General features: G+C 39.2%; 1 protein-coding gene and 1 non-coding gene across 3 annotated transcripts; both read right to left on the reverse strand.

Moving 5' to 3' along the window:
• Nucleotides 1-3,165: 3,165 nt before the first annotated feature.
• STRAP (serine/threonine kinase receptor associated protein) lies at nucleotides 3,166-23,610 on the reverse strand. 2 transcript variants are annotated; one of them, XM_086404080.1, is made up of 10 exons: nucleotides 23,197-23,610; nucleotides 22,340-22,475; nucleotides 14,580-14,661; nucleotides 13,696-13,768; nucleotides 11,424-11,520; nucleotides 10,722-10,859; nucleotides 7,018-7,154; nucleotides 4,892-5,041; nucleotides 4,440-4,502; nucleotides 3,166-3,737 (listed from the first exon to the last, which is right to left on the reverse strand). In XM_086404080.1, the coding sequence occupies exons 1-10, from the start codon at nucleotides 23,306-23,308 to the stop codon at nucleotides 3,676-3,678; spliced, it is 1,050 nt and encodes a 349-aa protein (XP_086260206.1). In that variant the 5' UTR covers nucleotides 23,309-23,610; the 3' UTR covers nucleotides 3,166-3,675. The 2 variants fall into 2 exon arrangements, with proteins under 2 accessions (XP_086260206.1, XP_086260205.1); XM_086404079.1 differs by having other exon boundaries at nucleotides 4,440-4,505.
• LOC147372630 (small nucleolar RNA SNORA23) lies at nucleotides 11,819-12,002 on the reverse strand. Its single transcript, XR_015164967.1, has one exon. It is a non-coding gene; the product is annotated as a small nucleolar RNA SNORA23 (small nucleolar RNA).
• Nucleotides 23,611-24,045: the final 435 nt, after the last annotated feature.

Below are 24,045 nucleotides of genomic sequence, written 5' to 3' on the forward strand. Positions count from 1 at the left end.
ATGTAAGGAAAATCACAAGTGTGACAGAAGTTTCACAAAGTAAAAAAAAAACCTTCAAAAACAAGTAAGACAACTGAATGTTGCTAAAGGTTTAGTTATGGGGGCTTCCCAGGTGGCTGTGGTAAAGAATCTGCCTGCCAATACAGGAGATGCGGGATCGATCCCTGGATCGGGAGGATCCCCTGGAGAAGGAAATGGCAACCCATTCCAGTATTCTTGCCTGGGAAATCCCACGGCCAGAGGAGCCTGGAAGGCTACAGCCCATAGGGTCAACAAAGAGTCTGACATGACTGAGCGACTAAATAGCAGCAGCAAAGCTTTCATTAAGATCAAAACAGAAAGTAACCACTGAGTTAGAAACATGCAGGACACTGGAGGCTTTGACAGATACAATTTTAAAATACAAACTTGAACTTTTTGCCAAAATAAATTCTACTACAAGGTTCTACCATTATAAAGTGTGGTAAGCAGAGTAATGGCCCACTGAAGATGTCCATTTCCTAACCTCTGGAACTTTCTGTTTCTTACATGCCAAAAGGGACTTTGCAGCTGGGATTAAGAATCTTGAACTGACATGGGCCCAGTGTAATCACAAATGTCTTTGCCATGAAAGAGGGCTGCAGGAGACTCAGAGATTTGAAGATGCTGCGTTGTTGGCTTTGACGATGGAGGAAGGGACCATGAACCAAGCAATGCCGGGGGCCTCTGGAAGCTGGAAAAAGCAAGCAGATTCTCTCCTACCAGAAGGAACACAGTTCTGCCAACACTTGCCAACATCAGCTCAGTGAGACTCATTTCAACCTTCTGATGGCCTCGACCATCAGGTGAGTTTGTGCTGTTTCAAGCCACAAACCTGTGATGTTTGTTACTGCAGCAATAGAAAACCAAGACACAAAGGATACCAAACACTGGCTGTTCCCCCAGCCTGCCAGGTGGCTTGTATACTTAGCATGTCCAAGGCCACCAAGAAAAACAAGGGTACCCCTCAGAGCTAGTCAAGTCCCTAAAAACATATCCTCTGTTGTTAAAACAAAAGTAGCTAATGATCAACTCTATTAATCTGGCAAAAGCTAAAACCTACAATGACTCAACTGGATGATCAGAATCTAATAACCTAAGAACTTGACAGTTTATACAATACAATCAACCAGAGATCTGACCAACATGAACACTGTAATTACACAAGTATAAGCTATGGTATGAGAGTTCCAAGGCCCGAAATTCAACTTAAAACTTTTTTTAACTGGAGGATATTGGCTTTACAATGTTGTGTTGGTTTCTGCCGTACAACATTAATCAGTCACAAGTATACATATATCCCCTCCCTCCCACCTTCCCATTCCACCCCTCTAGGTCATCAGAACACCGACATGAGAGCTGAGTTCCCAGAACTATACAGTAACTTCCTGCTAGCTATCTACTTTACATATGGTAATGCACATTTCCATGCTACTCTGTCAGTTCATCCCACCCTCTCATTCCCCTAAAGCATCCGCAAATTTGTTCTGTCTGGTCTCTATTCTTGCCCTACAAATAGGTTCATCAGTACCATTTTTCCAGATTCCATATATATGCATTAATATACGATGTTTTTCTTACTTCACTTTGAATATAACAGGCTCTAGAGTCATCCACTTCACTAGCACTGACTCAAATTCATTCCTTCTTATGGCTGAGTAATATTCCATTGAATGTATGTACAGCTTTTTCTTGATCTATTCATCTGTTGATGGACACCTAGGCTGCTTCCATGCTTAAACTTTTAGAGATTTCAAGCTATCTGCCACCCAGGGATGGTAATAAAGGGCCTTTAGACCTTTAGGAAACCTGCTGCTGCTAAGTCGCTTCAGTCGTGTCCGACTGTGCGACCCCAGAGACGGCAGCCCACCAGGCTCTCCCATCCCTGGGATTCTCCAGGTAAGAACGCTGGAATGGGTTGCCATTTCCAGAAGAAATTCTCTTTGGTCATGAACTTCACAAATTACCAATTTCAAAATTCCAGTCTGGTGCATATAAAGCTCAGCTTTATTTACAGTAAGTCAGAGTATGATTAGAATCTGTGGTACACTGAGAATACTGCTGCTGCAAAGGATCAGGCATGTGGCAAGCTGATGAGAAAATACACCCTCCTCCAACCTCCCCCACCCAGGCGACCCTGTGTGGACCATCAGTTGACTTTCCGCAACACACCTCTCTCGAACCTCTAAGGCAGTCACAGCCTACTGTGCTTTCTTCCAGTTACCAGAAATCCTCAAAGACTTATTTTGGGGTTGGTTATTCTTTTAAGGAAAGTTATCAAGGATCAGTCACAAGATAAACAAAGAGAGAAAAAGCAATTAGGCAGATATTATTCATTTGTCAGAAGTATTTCCAAACAAGTTCAGTAGTCCTCCCATATTATTAAAAAATAAATGTATCACAAATCTAAACTCAGTTGATCCATTTTATTAGAAGGTTGGTAAAAGGGCTTCTGGACTGTCACCTGAACTTAAAATGGTAGTGAAACAAACAATGCAGGACTACAATTCTCCCCCATTTTTATAAAATCTCTTCTACCTGTATATATACACGCAAAGGTATACTAACGTGCAGTGATCAATTTTAACAGATTTTAGGGGTTACTGGGATTTTGCGTGCTTTTTCTATCTTTCTGCTAATTCTTAACTTTTTTTTTCTTATAATAAGTACCTATCATTTAAATAAGTCATTTTTATTTTTCTGAAAGTTTTCTTAAAAGGCAGTTCAAGCATTTCTGTCCAATCTAGCAGGGAGAAAGGTATATAAAACTCTACCAAAGCACATGAAGACTTCAAAAATTCAGTGCAAGTAACTGAATTTCAAAATCAGGAAACAATTTCTGTTCACTACAGATTCTTTACCTGGGTGGTCTCTTGATATGATACAGAAAAACTTTCTGGCCATTTCCATTTATAAAACTACAATCTATGGGGACTTCCCCAGGGGTCCAGTGGCTAAGACTCCACACTCCCAATGCAGGGGGCCCGGGTTCAATCCCCGGTCAGGAAACTAGATCCCACGTGCTACAACTAGGAGCCTGCATTTGCAACTGAAAAAATGATCCCAAGTGCCACAGCCAAGACCTGGCACAGCCAAAACATCCCAACTACTCAAATTTATCAACTTCCCCAAGAAACACACACAGCATTGTTTTAGAGCCATTTTATTGAGACAACTAAAAACAATTAGATGTTCAGAAGCAGTGTACAATAAAAGAGAAATCAAACTGTTACTTTATCATGTATTCCCTCTTCTTTATAACTAAAGCAAAAAAAAAAAAAAAAACCAGCTTTCTGCTTTTAAGGGAAAAGTCAGAAAAATAGGCCAATATATTTTCCCTCTTCATAATAACATAAACAGCTACAAGAAATCTAATTGTAATAAGAGAAATTGGATGTTGGCTTACACATATTCATTAAAAAGACAACAGATCATCACATTATAAGAGCATAACTCCACCTGCTTTTAGCGGATACTCTTGTGTTCTCATTCATAGGTATCACCAAGTAGGTTAGTTCCAGCACTGGAGCTAATTCATATTCCTCATTATTTACTGCTCATGTTGCTGTAAGCAGAGAGTAACTCTGAAGGCTGACGCTTTTCTCCGCTTGTTTTAGTCCATTAAGTTGTGTACTGTCTGTGGCATTTGCCTGATGCTCAGGCCTTAACTTCAGGAGTTGAACTATAGATGGAATCTGAATTCTCTGAAGCAATTTCTTCTACAATTCAAAAACAGGAAGTCACATTAGTCGACTTAAGGAAGGGAAGAAGCCACTCTATATTTCTGTGAGTTAAGGAATAAATGAAAAAGTTTTTCAAGTGTGCTGGTGAGGGGAAGCAAAAGAGAACAGTGCACAAGCCACGAACGATGAACCCAGGCCACTAAGAAGCAGTGAGGAAAGACTTGACCATTTCCCAGCAAGCTCTTCTACTCCAGGGGGGCTCTCGTTTGGGCTACATTTTCAGTGACTTCAACTGTCTAGTAGACACTGAATTAAAGTCAGATTTTTGAAGATCTGGCTCCCTTTTATTGATTTGAATTTCAATCAATATTATATTTGATCAGGGCACATTATAATTTATAATTCTATATTTGGGAAAGAGCACTTGGTGCTTAACAAGTGTTAAGTAAAAATTACAACTACAACAGTCTATTTTAGCATCTGCCTCCTAAGTCAAACTCTAAGATCTTTAAGAGTAACCATATCAGTCATCTCCATGACACATCTCCGTGGCTAGTACCATGCAGTAAGTATTTAAAATGATTTATCTTTTATGTATTTATATGTATATATAAATATACATATATTTAAACTTCCTATAAGTATACGCTTACATTAAATACATTTTGTCAATGAGTTAACTAATACCTCAATTTTCCATCCTCCAGGACCCTATAGAAGTTAAATGTTAGTATTTACCTAGCTCCTCTTCCGCTGTCTCTGGAAAATTGATCTTGGGCTTTGCCAGCTCACCACTATCTTCTTCTATGAAAAGAAAAGCAATGATGAGTACATGAATTACAATGTCATGAGCAAGTTCTAGTATTTTAACAACTAAGAAGAGTACACCAAGACTATGGCAAGCAAAAAACTACAAAACACCTTTTTTAATAACTGTAATTCTAAAATAGTATATCTTTCAGATTCAGACTTTTAGACCCAAACTATAACTACTTGGGATCAATAACAATATTTTTATTAAAAACATGTCTAAATGTAGTAGTAAGGATCAATAAGTAGTATTATTCAGAGATTAATGGATGATTTATTCATCAGGCTACTCTTTGCCTAAACCTTATTCTAAAGAAGACAGAAACAGAGACAGAATCAATAATGAAAAATGATACAAAATTATGAATAAAAATTCTTACCAGGAAGCACACATTTCCAAAGGCCATATGTTTTTCCAACCACAGTTTGCCACAGTCTCAATGTTCCATCTTCAGAACCACTGGCATAGAGTTCTCCATCAGGACTAAACCTCACACAGTGAATAGGACCAAAGTGTCCTTTGTAGGATTCTGAGAAAGAGAAGGGGTATTAGATAATTTAATACTTAAACAGGACATTAAGTATTGATACACTAGAGAAGATGTGCAATTCCTGAGGGCAAAGTCAAAGAACTATACCGAATTAAAACTAAAGTGATTCTCATCATAAACAAAACAAAAAAACAAGACTTCATGTTCCAATAAAGATAAAGGAGACTTCCATGATGGTCCAGTGCTTAAGAATCCTGCCTGCGAAAAGCAGAGGATATGAGTTTGATGCCTGGTCTGGGAAGATTCCACATGCAGCAGGGCACCTAAGCTGTGTGTCTCAATTACTGAGCCAAAGCCCTAGGGCCCACAAGCCACAACTACTGAGATTGTATTCTGTAAGGAGAGAGATCAGTATGAGAAGCCCAAGCACCACAACCAGAGAAGAGCCCCTGCTTGTCACAACTAGATGAAAAGGCTGCACACAGCACAGCCAAAAACAATACATTTTAAACAGACATCTAGAAATCTCTTTTAAAATAAACCAAAAAAAAAGATAAAGAAAGGGAGGTAAATGACACCCCACCTTCAAGTCTACGGAAAGCAAGTCTAAAGTTTATCAATTCAATCCCCATTTTCAAATCCTAAACTCACTATTTACCAGGGAAGCAATTCTTACTATGACTACAGAGAACCACCAGATGGAGCTCTTTTACACACTCTGCCTCTCATACTCTCCTATCACAGACTATGAAGATAAAGGATCAATACCTATCCTATATAGAGTTTAATGAGAAAATGTACACATTAGTAGTGGTGTTATTCTGTTTAAGGCATATCCTTATTTCCGAACTTTTTTCACTTACTTTCTAATGCCTCATCACCTTACCAGTTTTCGAAACTGTTTATTAGACCAATGTTCTTATTCCGGAGAAGGCAATGGCACCCCAATCCAGTACTCTTGCCTGGAAAATCCCATGGACAGAGGAGCCTGGTGGGCTGCAGTCTGTGGGGTCGCTAAAAGTCGGACACGACTGAACTACTTCACTTTCACTTTTCACTTTCATGCATTGGAGAAGGAAATGGCAACCCACTCCAGTGTTTTTGCCTGGAGAATCCCAGGGACGGGGCAGCCTGGTAGGCTGCCATCTATGGGGTCGCACAGAGTCGGACACGACTGAAGTCACTTAGCAGCAGTGGCAGCAGTTCTTATTCTGTCTCCATGTCCTCTCAATTCAAAGACATTCATGCACTAGCTTCTCTCAGGGAATACCATAACTGTGTTACCATGAATATAAAAAATTATCATAAGAGTAGAAAGAATTTGAGATTTTGAAATAAGAATGTCTGCGTCCAAGGTTCTATATTCACGAATTGCAACCTCAGATACCAGCAAATAATTTACTTTCTCTTCTTCAGAAAATAAAACATGTGGCCAAACATCTAAAACTTGAAAAGTGACATTAAATAAAAACAATGGGAAAGAATCTCTATTTAAGTCACTTAATATTCAACCAGTAAATTATGAACACTGAACAATTAAAATAGATTCTATTTAGTGTATTCACTGAGGTTATATTTACCCAACACAATCCATCAGTTTTCCCAAAGAAACAAAACAAAATTGTGTTTTATTCTCTGTGTACAATTCTAACAAGCTTAAGTTCATTATAAAGCAGGATAGCTAGAAACCAAGTGAATGAAGTGCAGTGCAGTGCAGTGAGTCGTGTCCGACTCTTTTCGACCCCTCTTTACCACCCTCCTCCATCCGTGGGATTTTCCAGGCAAGAGTACTGGAGTGGGTTGCCATTTCCTTCTCCAGAGGATCTTCCCAACCCAGGGATAGAACCCAACTCTCCTGCATTATACGCAGACGCTTTACCAACTGAGCCACAAGGGAAGTCCTAGAAACCAAGTAGGAGCTAAAAAACATTGGCTAACTAAGGTGTTAATCACTGAAACCTAACCTTTGATCAAGGTACCTATATAATCTTATGAAAAAAAAAAAGACAACTTACCTAATTCTTCTCCACTATTATAATCATACTTATAAAGTTTAAAATCTTCACCACCTGCAACAACAAATTCTTTCTCAGGATGAAGAGATGCAGAATTGATGGTTGCAGGAGCTTCAAAGGATTTAATTGGGTCCAAACTAGAAAAAAAATTAAACAACATTTATAAGTGTTGAATATTTCATAAATAATATGAGGAAATGTTACATTTAAAATGTTCCTAAATTCTAAAACTTAAGGAATAATACAATATCCAGTTATTCAAACGTACTGACATATGTGAGGGGGACAGAGGAGCGTGGCAGGCTACAGTCCACAGGGTCGAAAAGAGTCAGACACGACGCAGTGACTGAACAACAAAGTGCTGCTAAAAAAACAAACCCCTCTAGGTGTGGAAATAAGGGAACGCTTATACACTGTTGGTGGGAATGTAAGTTGGTAAAGCCATTATGAAAAATAGTATGGAGGTTCCTCAAAAAGCTAAAAATACAGTTGCCATTATGATCCAGCAATCCTACTCCTGGGCATGTATCCACACAAAACTATAATTCAAAAAGATACAGGCATCCCTATGTTCATAGCATCACTGTTTACAACAGCCAAGACTTGGAAACTAAATGGTCACCGATGGACGGATAATGAAGATGTGGTACATACATACAAAATACTACTCAACCATAAAAATGAATAATGTCACTTGCAGCAACACAGGTGGAACTTATACTAAGTGAAGTAAGTCAGAAAAAGACAAATGTCATAAGACGTCACAAATGTGGAACTTAAAATATGACACAAACGAACTTATCTACAGAACAGACCCACAGGCAGAATGGACTCATGGTTGCCAAGGGATGGGGTAGGGGTACAGTGGGAGTCTGGAGTCGGCAGATGCAAATCATTATACAGAGAATGGGTGAACTAGGCCCTACTGTACAGCAGAGAGAAATATACTCAATATCCTGTGATAAATCTTTAATGGAAAAGAATATAAAAAAGAATGTATATGTATGACTGAATCACTTTGCTGTAAAGTAGAAATTAAGTCTTATAAGTCAACTATAATTTTTAAAAGAGGAAAAACAACAAACAAAAACACATCTAAATAATATTAGGGGGAAAAAAAAACAAAACAGAAGCCTACTATGCCCAAGCGAAATTCACACCCAAAATACACAGCCCCTTCCATAGAGGGATATCCATTTTGTGCAGTGAATGCCTTCCTGGAAATGATTAGGTTGGTTAATGAAAACAGTATGGCTAATGTACTAGGATTTTTACTTTGAAAAAAAAAAAAAAATTTAACTCTGCATTATTTAATTTTTCCAGGACAAACATACTTGGTAAATAGAAGAAGTTTTTACAGCAAGTAATTAACTAATATAAAGGATTATTTGTATACTATTTTCAGCTGCTGAGAACTTTTAACTTTCTGCAAAGGAAAAAGCTTTAATGCTGTGAAATATAAAACTGCTCAAAATGACTCAGTTTTTAATTATCAGGCTATAAGATAATAACTAAATCTGAGACTATAGCTACGTAATAAAAATCAATGCATTAACAGCAACTTCCCCTGAACATCAATGAGTTTGGGCATCAGCTCTTTTCCAGTCTAACCCTAAAAACCCTGAAAGGCTTCCAACACAAAACATTAGAGCATTTCAACTCGGAAATGCTGCCATCCTACTCCCATCATCACACACTACAAAGCATGAAAATCAAAGTCATGACTTACACAGATCACTGAATAACAACTTTCTGGCTTAAATGGCAGAATATTTAATAGGCCAGCAAACCTCCACCACCACCACTTCAGGCAAGGTTCTACAGCAGGGCTGCACGCTGCCCAAGTCCAGAAGCAACCAATGAACTCAGCTGCACAATTTAATGGTTTTGGGCAATAACATTCCATTATCAATTCACTGTGTGTGTGTGTGTGTGTGTGTGTGTGTGTGTGAACTCTCTAGCATTCTTAATTGCTCATCTCCATCTTGATTGCCTTCTCATTTCTTCAGCTGTTCAGTGAAGCTCAGCTCTGCAAGTGGCCCTTTACAGAGAAAAGGTCAGGACTGCTGGTCAGAATATAATGTGGTACATTCTTTATGGAAATCAAATATGTGGTATGTACACTAAGAACTTTAAACACATGCCTACCCTCTGTTTTGTTTATTTAAACTAGTTTTTTCAGGGGTTCCGTTTTTACTCCTCAATAGATTTTCTGTATTTCTCACATGCTTCTTCACCCATCAGTTCATTTAATTCTGAAGAGTTACTCAGTGTGGCCATCATCTTCATAACAAGATCTGTTGACAAGTCCTGGCTTTTCTGCAAGAGCTTCACTAATTTCACTTACTTCTCCTGAGAGAGGAGAACAGAGCTCACTAGTAGTTTTCACACTTTCCAAAGCACCTGCTCATCTTGTCTGTTCAACCTTGTTCCAACTTCAGGCAGACTAAACATCTCCCAAAGATTCCTGTGAAAAATTGTTGATCCCAACTATTCCAACACCATCTTCTGTTGTTATCCCCTCATGTTCCTCTGTGATTTTACCCACCCGAGAGAGGTGCAGTATGTGGGAAGCACTTGTCCAGGGCCAGGATGGGCAGGCAGGGGAAGGTGACAAAGCTGCACACAGGCTGCAGACTGCGCCAGCCGTGACACTCCTGACCTCTGAACTGGTAACTCTACTGACAGGATTCTCTTGTGAAGAAACATGCAAGAGATGTGATCATAAATCTCACTGCACAGTTAAAACAGGGCAACTAATGTGTGACATGGTAGACTCTATAATGCCTCCCTGGTGGTTCAGATGGTAAAGAATCTGACTGCAATGCGGGAGACCTACGTTCGATTCCTGGGCTGGGAAGATCCCCTGGAGAATGGAACAGCTACCCACTCCAGTATTCTGGCTTGGAGAATTCCAAGGACTGTATAGTCCACAGGGTTGCAAAGAGTCTGACACAACTGAGTGACTTTCACTCACTCACTCAGACTCTATAATAATACACCTAGTAAAAATGTTTCCAAAGAATTTTAATGGCTAAGAGGATCTTAGAATAAAAAAATGAAAATTATACTTATTAGGATCCTAGTAACTAAAGAAAAAAACACATACAAACACATACTCCCCCCAAAGAAAAAAAGACTAGCAAAAAACACAGCTACCAGTAACTTTCTGGTTCTATGGCTATAGGATTATACCCAAGTTTTTTAAAATTTTATTTTCTAAATTTCCAACGTAAGCATTTAATATATTTATAATCATAAAAATTAAGTCTACTTTTAAAGAATTCATTAAATCTATGCCCTATTTGGAAACAAAAAGAAAAATCACTAATTTTTCTGTAATTTTAAAGTGAAATGGCAGAATCAAGATTACAGAGGTTTTAGAGTAATGAATAATATAAATTATAGCATCAATCTAGGGATCTTTAAAGAAAAATATACATTAAAAATTGTTAAATTTTACCAATAAATGTCCCAAACACCTGGAAATTAATTTGATTAATTCTTCTGATTAAAGTCTACCAAATTTTCAAAAAACTCACTATTATTAGGTATGGAAACAATCTTCCTCCATATTATGTCACATAGGCCAAGATTTGCCTTTAAAAGCATTAAATACCTTAGTACACACCTTGCAAATGTTAAGTACACTAAACTGCCCCTTTGTTACCAGAAAAGAAAATGAAGATACTCCTCAGACATACCTTACTGCACTATGAAAAGCAATAGATCGTCCATAAGTTATTACCAAAATCTCTCCCTCAGGAATGTATTCCATACTGCTAACGGACATATTAAAATTTAGAGATTTCACTTCCGTCATAGTAGCATGATCCCAAAGGCTGCATAAAAAAGAAAAGAAGGTGGTATTTACTCACTTAAGAAAAATACTTACAGCTTAAATTACAACTGCAGATTAACCAATGAAAAAATAACCACAACTGTAGTAAAACAACCTCCATTCCAACTCACAAATTACAGATGATACTGAGAAATGTGGCTTTGGCATAAAACATCAAATTATTTGGTATCTTGTTGGTAAAGTCAAAACTAATACTTTAAATATACCTCCCAAATGCTTATGCTATTAAGATACATCTCCTAATCTAATCAATTTCAACACTGCTTTAAATAATGGTTCTTACACTCTAACACCCTATGGCCAGCCAGTCCACTCACCCAGGTTAAGAGCACCTGCTTATAAAGATGTCAACAGTTTTAATTAAGTCTTGTGAATCCCACTCTATGTTTATAACAGACAGCTCCAAAAAAATGTGACCCAGATGCAGCCACAGTTGTAATGTTCAGACACAATTCTTCCTACATGATAGTTATAGGAAACTTAACTATAAGCTCCAAGGTCAAACATGTTTTCAACTTTAAATTATTAAAGAAAAATTACTCACCGAACAGTTTTATCATCCGCTGAAAGGATCTGTTTATCCTCACTGCACCACAAAGCCTTTTTAATACCAGAGGTGTGACCACTGATTTCCTTAGGTTCTTCAGATAAAACAATTTAAAATACAATTGTTAATACACTTGCTACGTCTGGGCAAAAGCAGATGTTGCAGGCAATACCATTCAACACAACTTTAACTTTGGGCAAACCACTTAACCTTTTGAAGGCTACATTTCTTCACTGGTAAACTGGGATTAACAATAGTTATTACACCTCAGAGTTTAACAATCGAAACATTTAAAGTTGCTCCCCCCGCCCTGCACCATCACTTAAAAGAAAAAGTTACTACAGGTATCGTACATTAAATTCCCCGAAGGGACAATCTCTATTCCCAAAGTTTTGTGTGTGGGAATTTGGAGGCTGGCCAGTGGTGGACAGGTCCAAAGAGACAACACTAGACCAGTACTATGATCCCAACTCACTCTTCGGCTGCATGATGTTTGTGTGAATAGCAAGAACTGAATGCAAAACGCAGACAGACACTGCTACCAGACACAGATGAACACCGTGCACACGTTATAGCAGCCATCCCCTGCAGTTTCTCATCTGGTGTCTGATGGGTAAAAGCTCTTCTTTCTAATGCGAGACAGTGGAAGAGTCACTTTCAAAGGCAGCTTTGAGAAAGGGAAAAGAAGACAAAAGCTAACTGCCTGAGCTTTGAACTATCTTGCTGAGTCAGAAGGTACACTGATTTGGTGAGGTCAGAGTAGTCTGCTGTTTCTGCATAAAGTTATTAATTCCCAGGTACCAAAGGAGAATAAAGATAAATGCAGTTTGTTTCCTCACCTTAGAAATACCTTTAGAAAAGGTATCTCGAGGATAACTGCTTAACTTCCAACGTAACTTTGACTTTGTTATAAACTTCTAAAGCTTACTGACTTATGAATAAACTATGCCCACAACACAAAATTTAAGAACCCAATTAATATATAATAAATAAAACTTTTTCTCATATTTTAGTTGCTTTTAAAATATGCAGCATGTGATTAGGAAAGCACTGAAATACTGTAAAATGGAGATGATGATCTGGACTAGGGAAGAAAATGTATCTCTTATAACTTCTGTGCACTGAGAGAATTTATAGAGGAAATGTCAGATTTCACCATCCAATTATTAAAAATGTGTATACCACAAACCTTACTAACAAAATGTAAAAGCAAATGACAAATTAGAATAAATTTTAAAACCAGTAATAGAATGAACAGGTGCTTTATTAGTCCACAAAAGTAAATTAAAATGGTATTCGACAGAATTTTAACCTCATGAATTATTTTTCAAGTTCCCATTAATAAGAATTTTTCTATTAAACTGGCAGAGATAAAGCTAGTTAGTGTTTGCTAGAATAGGTTGGCTATAGGTACATTTTTATACTTCACTGGTGGCCTCTTTGGTAATATCTATTTATGGCTTCCAAGTATATCTCCTTTTTGTCCCAACAATTCTATTTCTATGTAGATATGCTACAGAAACAATTGTGGAATATTTGCAACTATAAGGATGTTTAGCCTAACACTGCTTATAATCTTGAAAATTTGTAAATAGCCCAAGTAGGCCATAATAGGAGATTGGTTAGTTCACTTATCCATAGAATGGAAAGTCATATAGTCATTAGAAAGAATGAATATAGAGTATTCAAAGACACGAAAAAATTACTACAGATTTTCAGCATTCTTCTGAATAGCTGATATACCCATGTGGTTCAAAAATCTAAGTATGTATATACATTGAGAATTCTTACCCTTCTCACCTTCTACAGATAATAACCACTCCTTCTAACCAAAAAGCAGTTAACACTGTTATGTGCCTTTTAAGACTTAGTGTCATAAGAAAAGTTTATCAGGATATATTTTTTTCTTTAAATAGTGTAAAAAAAAAAATCCATTAAAAAAAAACTGCATTAAAAAAAAGAAAAAAGACTGGAAAAACATGAACCAAAAACGAAAGACATTAATTAATAATACTGGATGATAAGACTTTCCTGGTGGTCCAGTGGTCAAGCTTCCAATACAGGGGGTGTGAGTTTGATCCCTGGTCAGGGGAATAAAAGACCCCACATGACGGAGGTGGGGAACGGACTGGATGGTAGATTAAAATTTAATTTTTTCTTTGTGACTACATTTTCCTAATTTGAGTATTGAACATGAATTCCTTTCATCAGGAAAAGTTATTTAAATTAAAAGAAAACAAAACCACAAATACATATGAATTAAAATTACCTGCTTCAGGTTTGTTCAAGTCATATATGCGTAACAGTTTATCCTGTCCCCCAGTTAACAAGTAATTACTATCCTGAAAACACATACAAGTAAAATGGTATTAGATTAACTACTTTAATAGTTATATCTCTTTGCAGCTTCTTCAACACTACATAAAATGCAAATAAAGCTCACAGAGATCACAAAGAGATGCACACAGATCAATTATTCCTGAGAAAATACTATAGAGCGTTTATCTTTCTCATAATTGCCAGATCCTGTAAGCTTCCCAGTTCAAATGTCACACCACCAACCACATGGCTTCTCTCAGCTGGCTCTGATCCCGCTGCCTACTGAGTAGCATGACTGTGATGATCTCAAATTTATTCTCTCCCTTCTAAGTCACTGGGAAACATTACTTGGGTTTTTCAGATGTTTGTTACTATTGTTGATATAAGAGTTCCAGGGTTCTTAAAAATCTCATAGGATCAACCAAGAAAAAATACAGTTGACTTAAACAACTCAGGGATTAAGGCACCACCCTCCACACAGTGGAAGATCCACATTATCAGTTACAGTCAGTCCTCTATATATGTGGTCCGCCTCCCACTCAGTTCCCCCATGTCCAAAGATTCAACCAACTACCGCCTGTGAAATACTGCAGAATTTACCACTGAAGAAGATTCATGTTAAGTGGACCCGTACAGTTCAAACTGTCATTCAAGAGTTAACTGTAAAGGTGTATAGTTTAATCTAAAGTCAAATCAAATGTAACCAGCATACACAAAATACACCCCCACAAAACCAAACATGAACTAAATACAAACCAATCAAATATAAAACCACAGACATATCCTATAACAACAGCAATATAACTCCCTAAAACAAATTCCACTTTCTAATACCTGCGTAAAATCCACCGTCTTGACAATGTGTTTATGAGCCAGGGTCATCAATTCATCTCCTGAGACAGCATCCCATACTTTGCTAAAAGTAAAACATAAAAAAGTAGAAGACAAACATGGTAATTTTGATAATTAGTTACCAAATGAGTTATTTGAGATGTTATATAAATGTATTATAAGCTAAAAATGATACAGCAATATAATTTTGACAATGGAAAAGATCAAATTTAAGTAAATAAGATCCATGAACCATAAATCCTTACTTTCCTTTTAGCCTGTAGCCATAATATTCTTATAACACCACCGCAAGTATTTTAACCAATTCAGTTTCTCCTTTCCAATTTTTTCGTCTATACTCTCATATACTCGAGAAATGAGATGAAAAACAATAAATACTTAGGAGAAAGAGATTACATAAAATTTTAAATCAAAACAGTAGAGAAAACAATACTCTCCCATTTCTCCCTCAGAGTTGACTTCTATTTTCAAATCCTAGTCCAATTAACCTCCACACAAAGTATCAGCCTTTGATTACATAATGCTAATGTTGAAGATTTTAATTATAGGTTTTCAAATCTCTCAATTGTAGGTTTTCCAACAAACCCATCCCAACCCAAAGTATACGTGTGATTGTGTGTCTATACACACATACGTATGTATATGTATGCTGGGGGATAATGATTAAATAATAGTTCACAGAAATACTGTTAAGAAGTTCCCCCAAATAAAAAAGCTTGAACAATAAAGAAGAAGAAAAAATTCATTTTAGATCCGAAGAGGTGATTGAAAAATAAACAAGAAAACCTTCCACATGGCAAAAAGAAACTGTTATGAGGAACAAGCTATGCTTCATAATAATTATTCTAAAAATTCCATTCTAATGTAATTGACATTTATTTTTAGGAATAAAGTGAACAATGCAACAGAGAAAACAAAAGAAAAACAGAGAAGGCAAGGAGTATTTTTTCTTCACTCATTAAACATAGAATAAACGTATCAAGTATGTCACTCAAGACTCAAAAGGGAGAAAAGGGAGACAAAAGGGAGGCACAAAAGGGAGGAAAAAAAAATGATCCCAAAGTTCTTGCCTCAGTAGTGTTAGCTTTAGCTGAGGGGGGAAAAAAAGAAAATATATATATATATACACACACACAAACAATATTATGTTTAAGAAATACAATTAAGGGACTTCCCTGGTGGCCCAATGGTTAAGAATCTGCCTGGCAATGCAGGGGACATGGACTCCATCCCTGGGCAGGGAATTAAGATCCCAAAAGGCGGGGAGCAACTAAGTCAGTGAGCCACAATGAAAGATACTGCACGACATAATGAAGGTCCGGAGGGCCTCAACTAGGACCCAGCCCCATGCAGTCAAATAAATAAATTTAAAAAAAAAAAAGAAAAGAAATAAAATACAAACACACATGGCTATAGAGACACAAACAAAAACCACACAATTTATGTCAGAAAGTCCAGAAAATCTAAGCATCAAAACCAGTAGCCTTAAACAGCATGCTAAAGCTGAAACTCCAGTACTTTGGCCACCTCATGCGAAGAGTTGACTCATTGGAAAAGACTCTGATGCTGGGAGGGACTGGGGGCAGAAGGAGAAGGGGACAACAGAGGATGAGATGGCTGGATGGCATCACTGACTCGATGGACGTGAGTCTGAGTGAACTCCGGGAGTTGGTGATGGACAGGGAGGCCTGGCGTGCTGCAATTCATGGGGTCGCAAAGAGTCCGACAGGACTGAGCTACTAAAGCACTGAACTGAACTGAGAAATACACCCTGGGAAAAAATGGAAACATTGTAGAGAAGTGTAACAGTATGTTCAGAGAAACAATGTCAACTGTGAGTGGTATTGCTACTAAACTCTCAAATACTAATTTCTCTTTGCAAAGGAAACCTATTCCACCCTTTCCCATTTCCAATTCAACTCTCTGGTCAAACCCTACTTTCCCAACCTCATTTTGCATTATTTCTCTGAGTCTAGTCACATCAGATTATAAACAATCCCTCAAACAAGCCATGGCTCCTCTGTCTTTGCTCATAGTGTTCTACTTAGTCTGTATTTTTATAATCTTAGGGTTCCCTGGTGGTTCAGTGGTAATGAAGCCACTTGCCAATGCAGGAGACGAGGGTTCAATCCCTGGGTCAGAAAGGCCCTCCTTGGAGAAGGAAATAGCAACCACTCCAGTATTCTTGCCTGGGAAATCCCATGGACAAAGGGATTGCAACAAGAATTGGACACAACTTAGCAACTAAGCAACAACAAACTTTACATTCTCAGCTATCATAGTTCTACTCATCCTCAGGGTTCATCACTAATGCTATTTTTTTCACTAAACCTTCTGTTTTTCTCACTTCCATCAACCATTCCTTTCTGTTCTTCCACAGAACTCAGCTTATACTGTTTAATTTTACTTTACTTTTAGTTTTGTCCACGTTTACTCTTAATCACAGGGAAATCAGTGATAAGAGTTCACATAGATTAGACTGCTATAATAACAGAAGGCATCAAAGAGCTTCCGAGGTGGCTCAGATGGTACAGAATCCACCTGCAATGCAGGAGACCTAGGTTCAATCCCTGGGTCGGGAAGATCTCCTGGAGAAGGGTCTGGTAAACCACTCCAGTATTCTTGCCTGGAGAATCCCCATGGACAGAGGAATCTGGCAGGCTATAGTCCATGGGGTTGCAAAGAGTTGGACACGACTGAACGAATAAGCACATCAAAAGTGAAGAAAATATCAAATGTATTTGAAATCTCTATCCTATTCACATACTCTCGAGTCTCAAAGAAACTGGGCGTTGTCCTTAGAGATATTAATTTCAAGGATATTCAATCATCTTCACCAAACTCCCCAAAATCTAATTATTCTGCTTAGATCATGTCCATTCATTGTACCAGAAGCAAGAACTGGAGCGACTGCACTAGTACCATCCAGAGGGCCAATATATCTACACTCGCGTTCCTCCCACCTAGATACACAAGTAAAATCGAGTGCCACCCTCTCCAATAGAGCATGTTCTAGTCACTTGTACTAACTTTGGCACATTTCCATTATTCCCAATAATAGTCCTAAAAACAGCTTAGAATTCTAAAAGAAATCTGGAATAACCTAAACTCCGGGCAAGAAACTGGTTATTAACTAGCTCGCTACAGGGATCAAATCAAAGCAAGGGAAAGGACATCCTCCACAGAGCTCCCCTGAGAGAAATGGCAGGAAGGGTCCATAAAGGAAGATGGTTAATGAAACATCATTAACAATACCCTCTCAACAGCTAATCCTGTAGCATTCATTTCTGTACAACTCAAGATGTACCTGCCATCTCCCTAAACTAGTGATACCTCTTATGTCCCCAGTTTTTTGCATATGATCAATGCTGTCTGTTCAATACTTTTCATATTCTGAGAAAGGACTTAGCAGTCTCAAAAAAGGGGCTGCTTAACATACTTCTTTAAGGCCTTAACAAAAAATTAAGCTATTTCGGGAAAATGACTGCCTGTCTTAACAGGACAGCCAAGCCATCAAAAAGGAGACACGAGCACCTTCGATTTATTGAGAACCTTATTCAGAGAAAAATTAGCTCTTCCTATTGGCTTTTTACAAGAGGGAAAAAAAAAAAGGGGGATAAGGAGATGTGGTGGTAACATTAGCTCTACGAATTAAAAGACGAATTAAAAGATATAAAGAGAATGGCGTTTCAGGGATAGTTTCAGCTGACTTGCCTGCCCAAATTACCTCAAGATAACACTCCAAACCGACTCACGGACCAGCCCTGCTGAATATACTTTGTCTATAAGAAAAATGGACAAAATTCTCCTTTAGATAATCATGACACCTAAAATTACACTAAGGAGCTCTTCTTTATTGGGTCAAGTTCCATAATAGCAGAGCCCACATACGTCATTAAATGAGAATACAAAGAAAGGATGCACACATCCCCACACTTCACAGACAGACACACAGCAAACGAGGGTCAAGTCTCAGTTCCCACTAACCAAGCATCTGCTATGCAACAGACACAAGGCTATATTCAGGCATGCAAGTGGAAAAAAATCGCTGATTTGCCCCCAAACCACGCTTGGCTTACATTCATTTGACAAATAAGAAACAAGAGGTTTAAGGAACATCTCATGATCAAACTGAAAATACAAAGTATGGCTAGCACATGAACTGAGGCCTTGTTGTTATTTAGTTGCTAAGCTGTGTCTGACTCTTTTGCAACCCCATGGACTATAACCCACCAGGATCCTCTGTCCATGGGATTTCCCAGGCAAGAATACTGGAGTGGGTAGCCATCTCCTTCTCCAGGGGATCTTCCTGACTCTGGGATGGAACCTACGTCTCCTGCATTGGCAGGCAGGTTCCACTAAGTCACCAGGGAAGCCTGAACTCAGGCCTGCTTAATGCAAATGCTTACATCTTTCCCACTACATCATGGCATCTGAAAGCCTGAACTGAGAGGGAAAAAACCCAAAAGTATTCCCTCCTGCTACTTAGATCTACTAGAACTTCCTTGCATGAAACCCAAAGATTTCTTGGCTTTAGCCACAGATGTTCCAAAAGAACACATGATTTTGGTCTATTGGGGTGGTAGCTATCAGTGTTACCTTACACGTTAACATTTACATGTGTACTAGATTTCAGGTAATATTCTAAATATAAACGTATCAACTCATTTAATATTCACAACGAATGAAAGTTGATCAGTTGTGTCCGACTCTTTGTGACCCCATGGACTACACATTCCATGAAATTCTCCAGGCCAGAATACTTGAGTGAGTAGTCTTTCCCTTCTCCAGGGGATCTTCCCAATGCAGGGACTGAACCCAGGTCTCCCACATTGCGGGCAGATTCTTTACCAGCTGAGCCACAAGGGAAGCCATTCACAACAAGAGGTAGGCACTATTGCTATTCTCACTTTTATAGATGATGAAACTGTGAAAAAGAGAGGTTAAATAAAGTTCGCAAGATCACAGAGCTATTAAAGGATAGAGCCAGGGTTCAAACACAATCTGGCCCCAGCATTCATGATTTTAATAAACCCGTGTAAACACAGACACTAAGACCTGAAATGTTAAGAAAGCCCCAAAACAACACTGAATACCTATACAGAGAAACGTCCTCAAAACCATGACTTGGGTTATTAATGCTGTTAGTGACCTAAAAACAAAGATAACTGTGCCTCTAGCAGCAAGATAAAATCCTGACTACTCTTTTCAGAACTCTGTTAAATATTTAAAGTGCCGTATTTTTCACACCTTTTTCTCTCTCCATTTCAGAGTAATTATCACATGAGCAGTAATTTCTGTCTAATGCATTTCGTTTTTTTTCCCTGGCATTAAAATTTGTCAAATGTACGTCAGGTCTTCACAGATTTTACAGAGATGGGTATCATTACTAACAAGCTTCTGTTCAAGTCTCAGATCAGAGCAAGACTGTCCATCAGGCAAGAGAAGACAGAGCATTTTGCTCATATTATTAGCACTCATGTTTGAGCCAGATAACACAGAACTGAGATGAACAGAAATGAATCTCTCCAGAAAAGCAATTTAAAAGATCGTCTATTTTAACGCTAATGTCTGTAGTGTCTAAGATCTTGTTACATTTTACCTAATCAAATTTAAAATATCACTTTATTAACTATTAACTTAACAACCTGAGGACCTAGTTTCAATAATGATATTTTAAAAATCCACCTAACAAATATCTGAAATCTCCTGGAGAAGGAAATGGCAGCCCACTCCAGTATTCTTGTTTGGAGAATTCCATGGACAGGAGAACCTGGCAGGCTACGGTCCCTAGGGTCGCAGAGTTGTTAATTCCAATTTTCTATCTCTGTTATGAAACCAGTGACATTCTCTCCCAGTGACAATGTTCCTAATGGACTCAGCAAAAAATAAACTTAGGAGAAACTGAAGGAAAAAAAAAATAGGTTGAACCCACAGGAGACATAAATGTCTCAGAAACAAAACCAAGATCTGTAATTCATCCGTTCCTAGTCCTTCTGCTTCGGAAACTTCCTTAAGTTATTTGTTTGACAAAGTGCTGAACAAGCGAGGTATACAAAAAAATATAAGACATGGCCCATGGCCTCAAGAAGCAACAACACATAAGTCAATAAGTACTATAAGAGTCAGAAGTTTAACATAGCCAACAGTGTGAGCAAAAAGAGGGAATGGACACCCTCACCTTCCAGTCCTCCACAAATCTTCCTTGTATGAGAATCACTTTTACTTCCTATTTTTCACATCCCATAATTAACAAAGGAGTCTGTCACATTATAAGCATGCATGCCGACCTCTAAAGCAACATTTGACATTAAAGGATTTACATAAAACCAAGCAGTTCCTTATTTTATCAGAATTGCATAGACTCACAACAGGGCAGAGCACAAACCCTTACAATGGTTATGCATAAACCTAACAACATCTATTCTTTGAAGGCAAAGAAAAAAGTTCAAATTGACATTGTAACTTTTCTTACTGATCTCTCATCATCTCAAATTTAATCCCACATCAGCATGGGATTGTATCTCCCTGTTTATTTAAAAATTCTATTTAACAACAAAAAAAGTATGTATTGTAAAACTCACTCCACGCCATAGAGCTCTACAAGTTTCAACAAATACATAGTCATGTATTCACCACCTCAATCAATCTGCCTTTATTTTTCATAATAAGCCTAGTATGTTTAATTTGCTTAATACAAAAGCACAACAAACACATTTATAATTGCTCCTTAGTGTAAAATTCTGTTTAAAAAAACAATTTTTAAAAACCACTTTCACTCTCAAGACTCTCAACTCTAACAGTTTACTGCATGTACAATAATCCTTGACACTGTCTTCCTTAAAACATTTAGGTGTCTGCTAAGTCACAAACATTAGGAAGTAGAGGTACCAAGGTTATATAAGATATGATACACATGAGCAGACGGGAAAGTGGGTCATTGGCAAGTCAGCTTAATAATATATTCAAAAGCCAAAAATCAGAGTAAGTAAGGTCCATTCTGGCAACAATGAGTGTAACCAGACTGTGGGGCATGGGGTGTGCAGTGCAGATGATGATGGTGAATTAGGATGGGCCAAAGTGTTAAAGAGGCAACAACTGAAATTTAACCTTTAGGCCGATGATTAAAGGCTGCACATCAGAATCACCTAGAAGAACTTCTGGCAGGGAAATGAACTGTTGTTGGGGACTTTACCGCCCACCTCCCCCCTCCACCCCCAGACCAATATGTATATGAGTATTTTAAAAGCTTCTAATAATGTACACCCAAGGTCATGGATCACTGACAAAGCACAGGTAAGACAGGAAAAGCATTAGCTAGAGAAGTGACCTGATATTTGTGTTCAGGAAGACAACTGACAGCACCAGGGAGAATGAACAGATGGGAAACGACTAGTGGTAGGGACCTGAACTAAGATGGCAGTGGCGTAAGAAATAATGGCATCAGCAGACATTCTGCTGGTGGAATCAACAAAGATGATGATAATCTAGATGCAAGGGGACAATCAACAATTTAGATTTCACCCTTACACAGAATGAAGTCATTTGAGTCTCTGTGAACAGTTTGAGAACCATTTAAGAGAAAGAAGCAAGTAGGATCAGGCCGGAATTCTGGTGAGATCAAACACGGGGTATTCCATATGGTAGTAAGAATTTCACGAGTAACCTTTAACGACGTTTTGATCATTTCAGAGCACAATCCACAGAGAACTCCGAAGGTGGCCATTTCTGGCTGCACTTACGCTGTGAAATCTGCAGCGGCTGTCGCTGCCTTGGTGGCATCTTTATTCAATGTTGCGCCCCAAACGGCACCCTTATGACCCAAAAATGTTCCAATCCAGTCTCCTGTATCTCCCTGGCGAAGCATAGGCTTACCATCTAAAAAATATTGAAGACGACATGTGACTTAGAAGTTCGGAGGACTTAAAATCTAAACATAAAACGATCATATTGAAAAACAAAGTGGAAACAGTTTTTGTTGCCTGAACTATTCTCACTCACTGGGGTCACTAAGGATCGTTCAGAAATAAATTCAATGAGGAACCCAGCTGCACATTCTCTCTGGGAAGCATCTGTAACTAGTTGAAAAGATTGACCTGCGTCAAAACAATCTAGATTTGTGTCTTATTTTGGACAAACTTTTTAATATAAATCTCAGCTTCCATCAAACATAGCTTCCACTTGAAAGATGGAAAACGGAAATGAAAAATTCCACACGAGAAAAGACTATTCAATGAGATAACAGGAATGCTAAGTCTTCGTAAAATAAGGCCTGGCCTAGTTGCTGCATTCTGCTAAATCCTTGAGAGATATTTACACTGTTTGTTGGCCGGGACGTCTAGGCAAGCGCACAGTTCAGCTTTTCCAAAAATAGCAATAAAGGTAAAACGAGAAGCCTTCGTTAGGGGCATTACTTAGGAAAGCCTCTCGGCGTCAGCTGCGGAAGCCCTAACAACTACTCCTCTCCCCATCAGCCCGCCGTGGGGCCCTAACCTCAAACGCTGCGAGAGCCGCAGTTCGTTCCGCAATGGGGATGCCAACCTCGTTCGCTTTCCGCCCGACCTCGGCCATCAGGGGCCCGACTAGCGGCCCCGCTCACCTTTGCAAGCGCTGATTAGAAAATAGCCATAAGGCGTGATGCCACTGAAAGCCAGATCTACCACAGGCCGCGTGTGGCCGGAGCAGGTGAGCGGTGTCTGCCTCATCGCCATGGCGGCTGCTAGCAGAGCGATCCCGCTGCAGAGCCGAGGGGTCGTCTAGTCTTTTCTCTCCTCTGTGGCAGCGCCTCCGGCTCTTCAAGGCCCCCGCCCCGACACTGACGCTGGGCCAGGGCACAGGAAAAGGCCAATCCGGTGGCCCCAAGGTCAGGAAGGGGTTAGGGACGGGTCAGGGAGTCCGCGACGGGCGACCGACCGCCGCCGAGGGAGGGAAAGGGAAGGAGGGAGGAGAGTAGGGGAAGGGGAGAAGCGGAGAACGGGCGGCCACGACCCGTACCGTCCACACCGGTACCGGCAGGAAGTGACGACACCAATGACGCTAAGCGTCCGCCGGAAGTGACGAAGCGGCGGGAAGGCGGATTCGCCCGGCAGAAGCTGCGTAGAGGCTCGAAGACGGCAGCGCGCAGGCCCGAGAGCACGTATGGTGAACGCTTGACGCTGGCCCCCACGCCTGTACGCACGGCTCCTGGCGGAGCTTTTGGCTCTGGTTCAAAGTCGGCGCGCGGAGCTCTGAGCTCTCACTCCAGAACAGCAGTGGCCATGAAGTTTCTGGGCAGAGTTGCCAAATGCGAAAGCAGGTACTGCTCACCTGAACCTGGCAACCTATCTGGGTTGTGCACCAAGCAGTTCAGACGGCAGGACTGTGCTGGGTGTGTGAACATCTACCTCTAGTTGTTCCCAGCGATGATCCAAACCTGCAAACAGTAGGTTTTTTTTTTCATTCCTGCTGC

The sequence above is a fragment of the Bos grunniens genome, chromosome 5 (assembly GCF_055505025.1).
Source record: "Bos grunniens cultivar Pamir isolate PY7600 chromosome 5, Bosgru_T2T1.0, whole genome shotgun sequence".
NCBI lineage: Eukaryota > Metazoa > Chordata > Mammalia > Artiodactyla > Bovidae > Bos > Bos grunniens.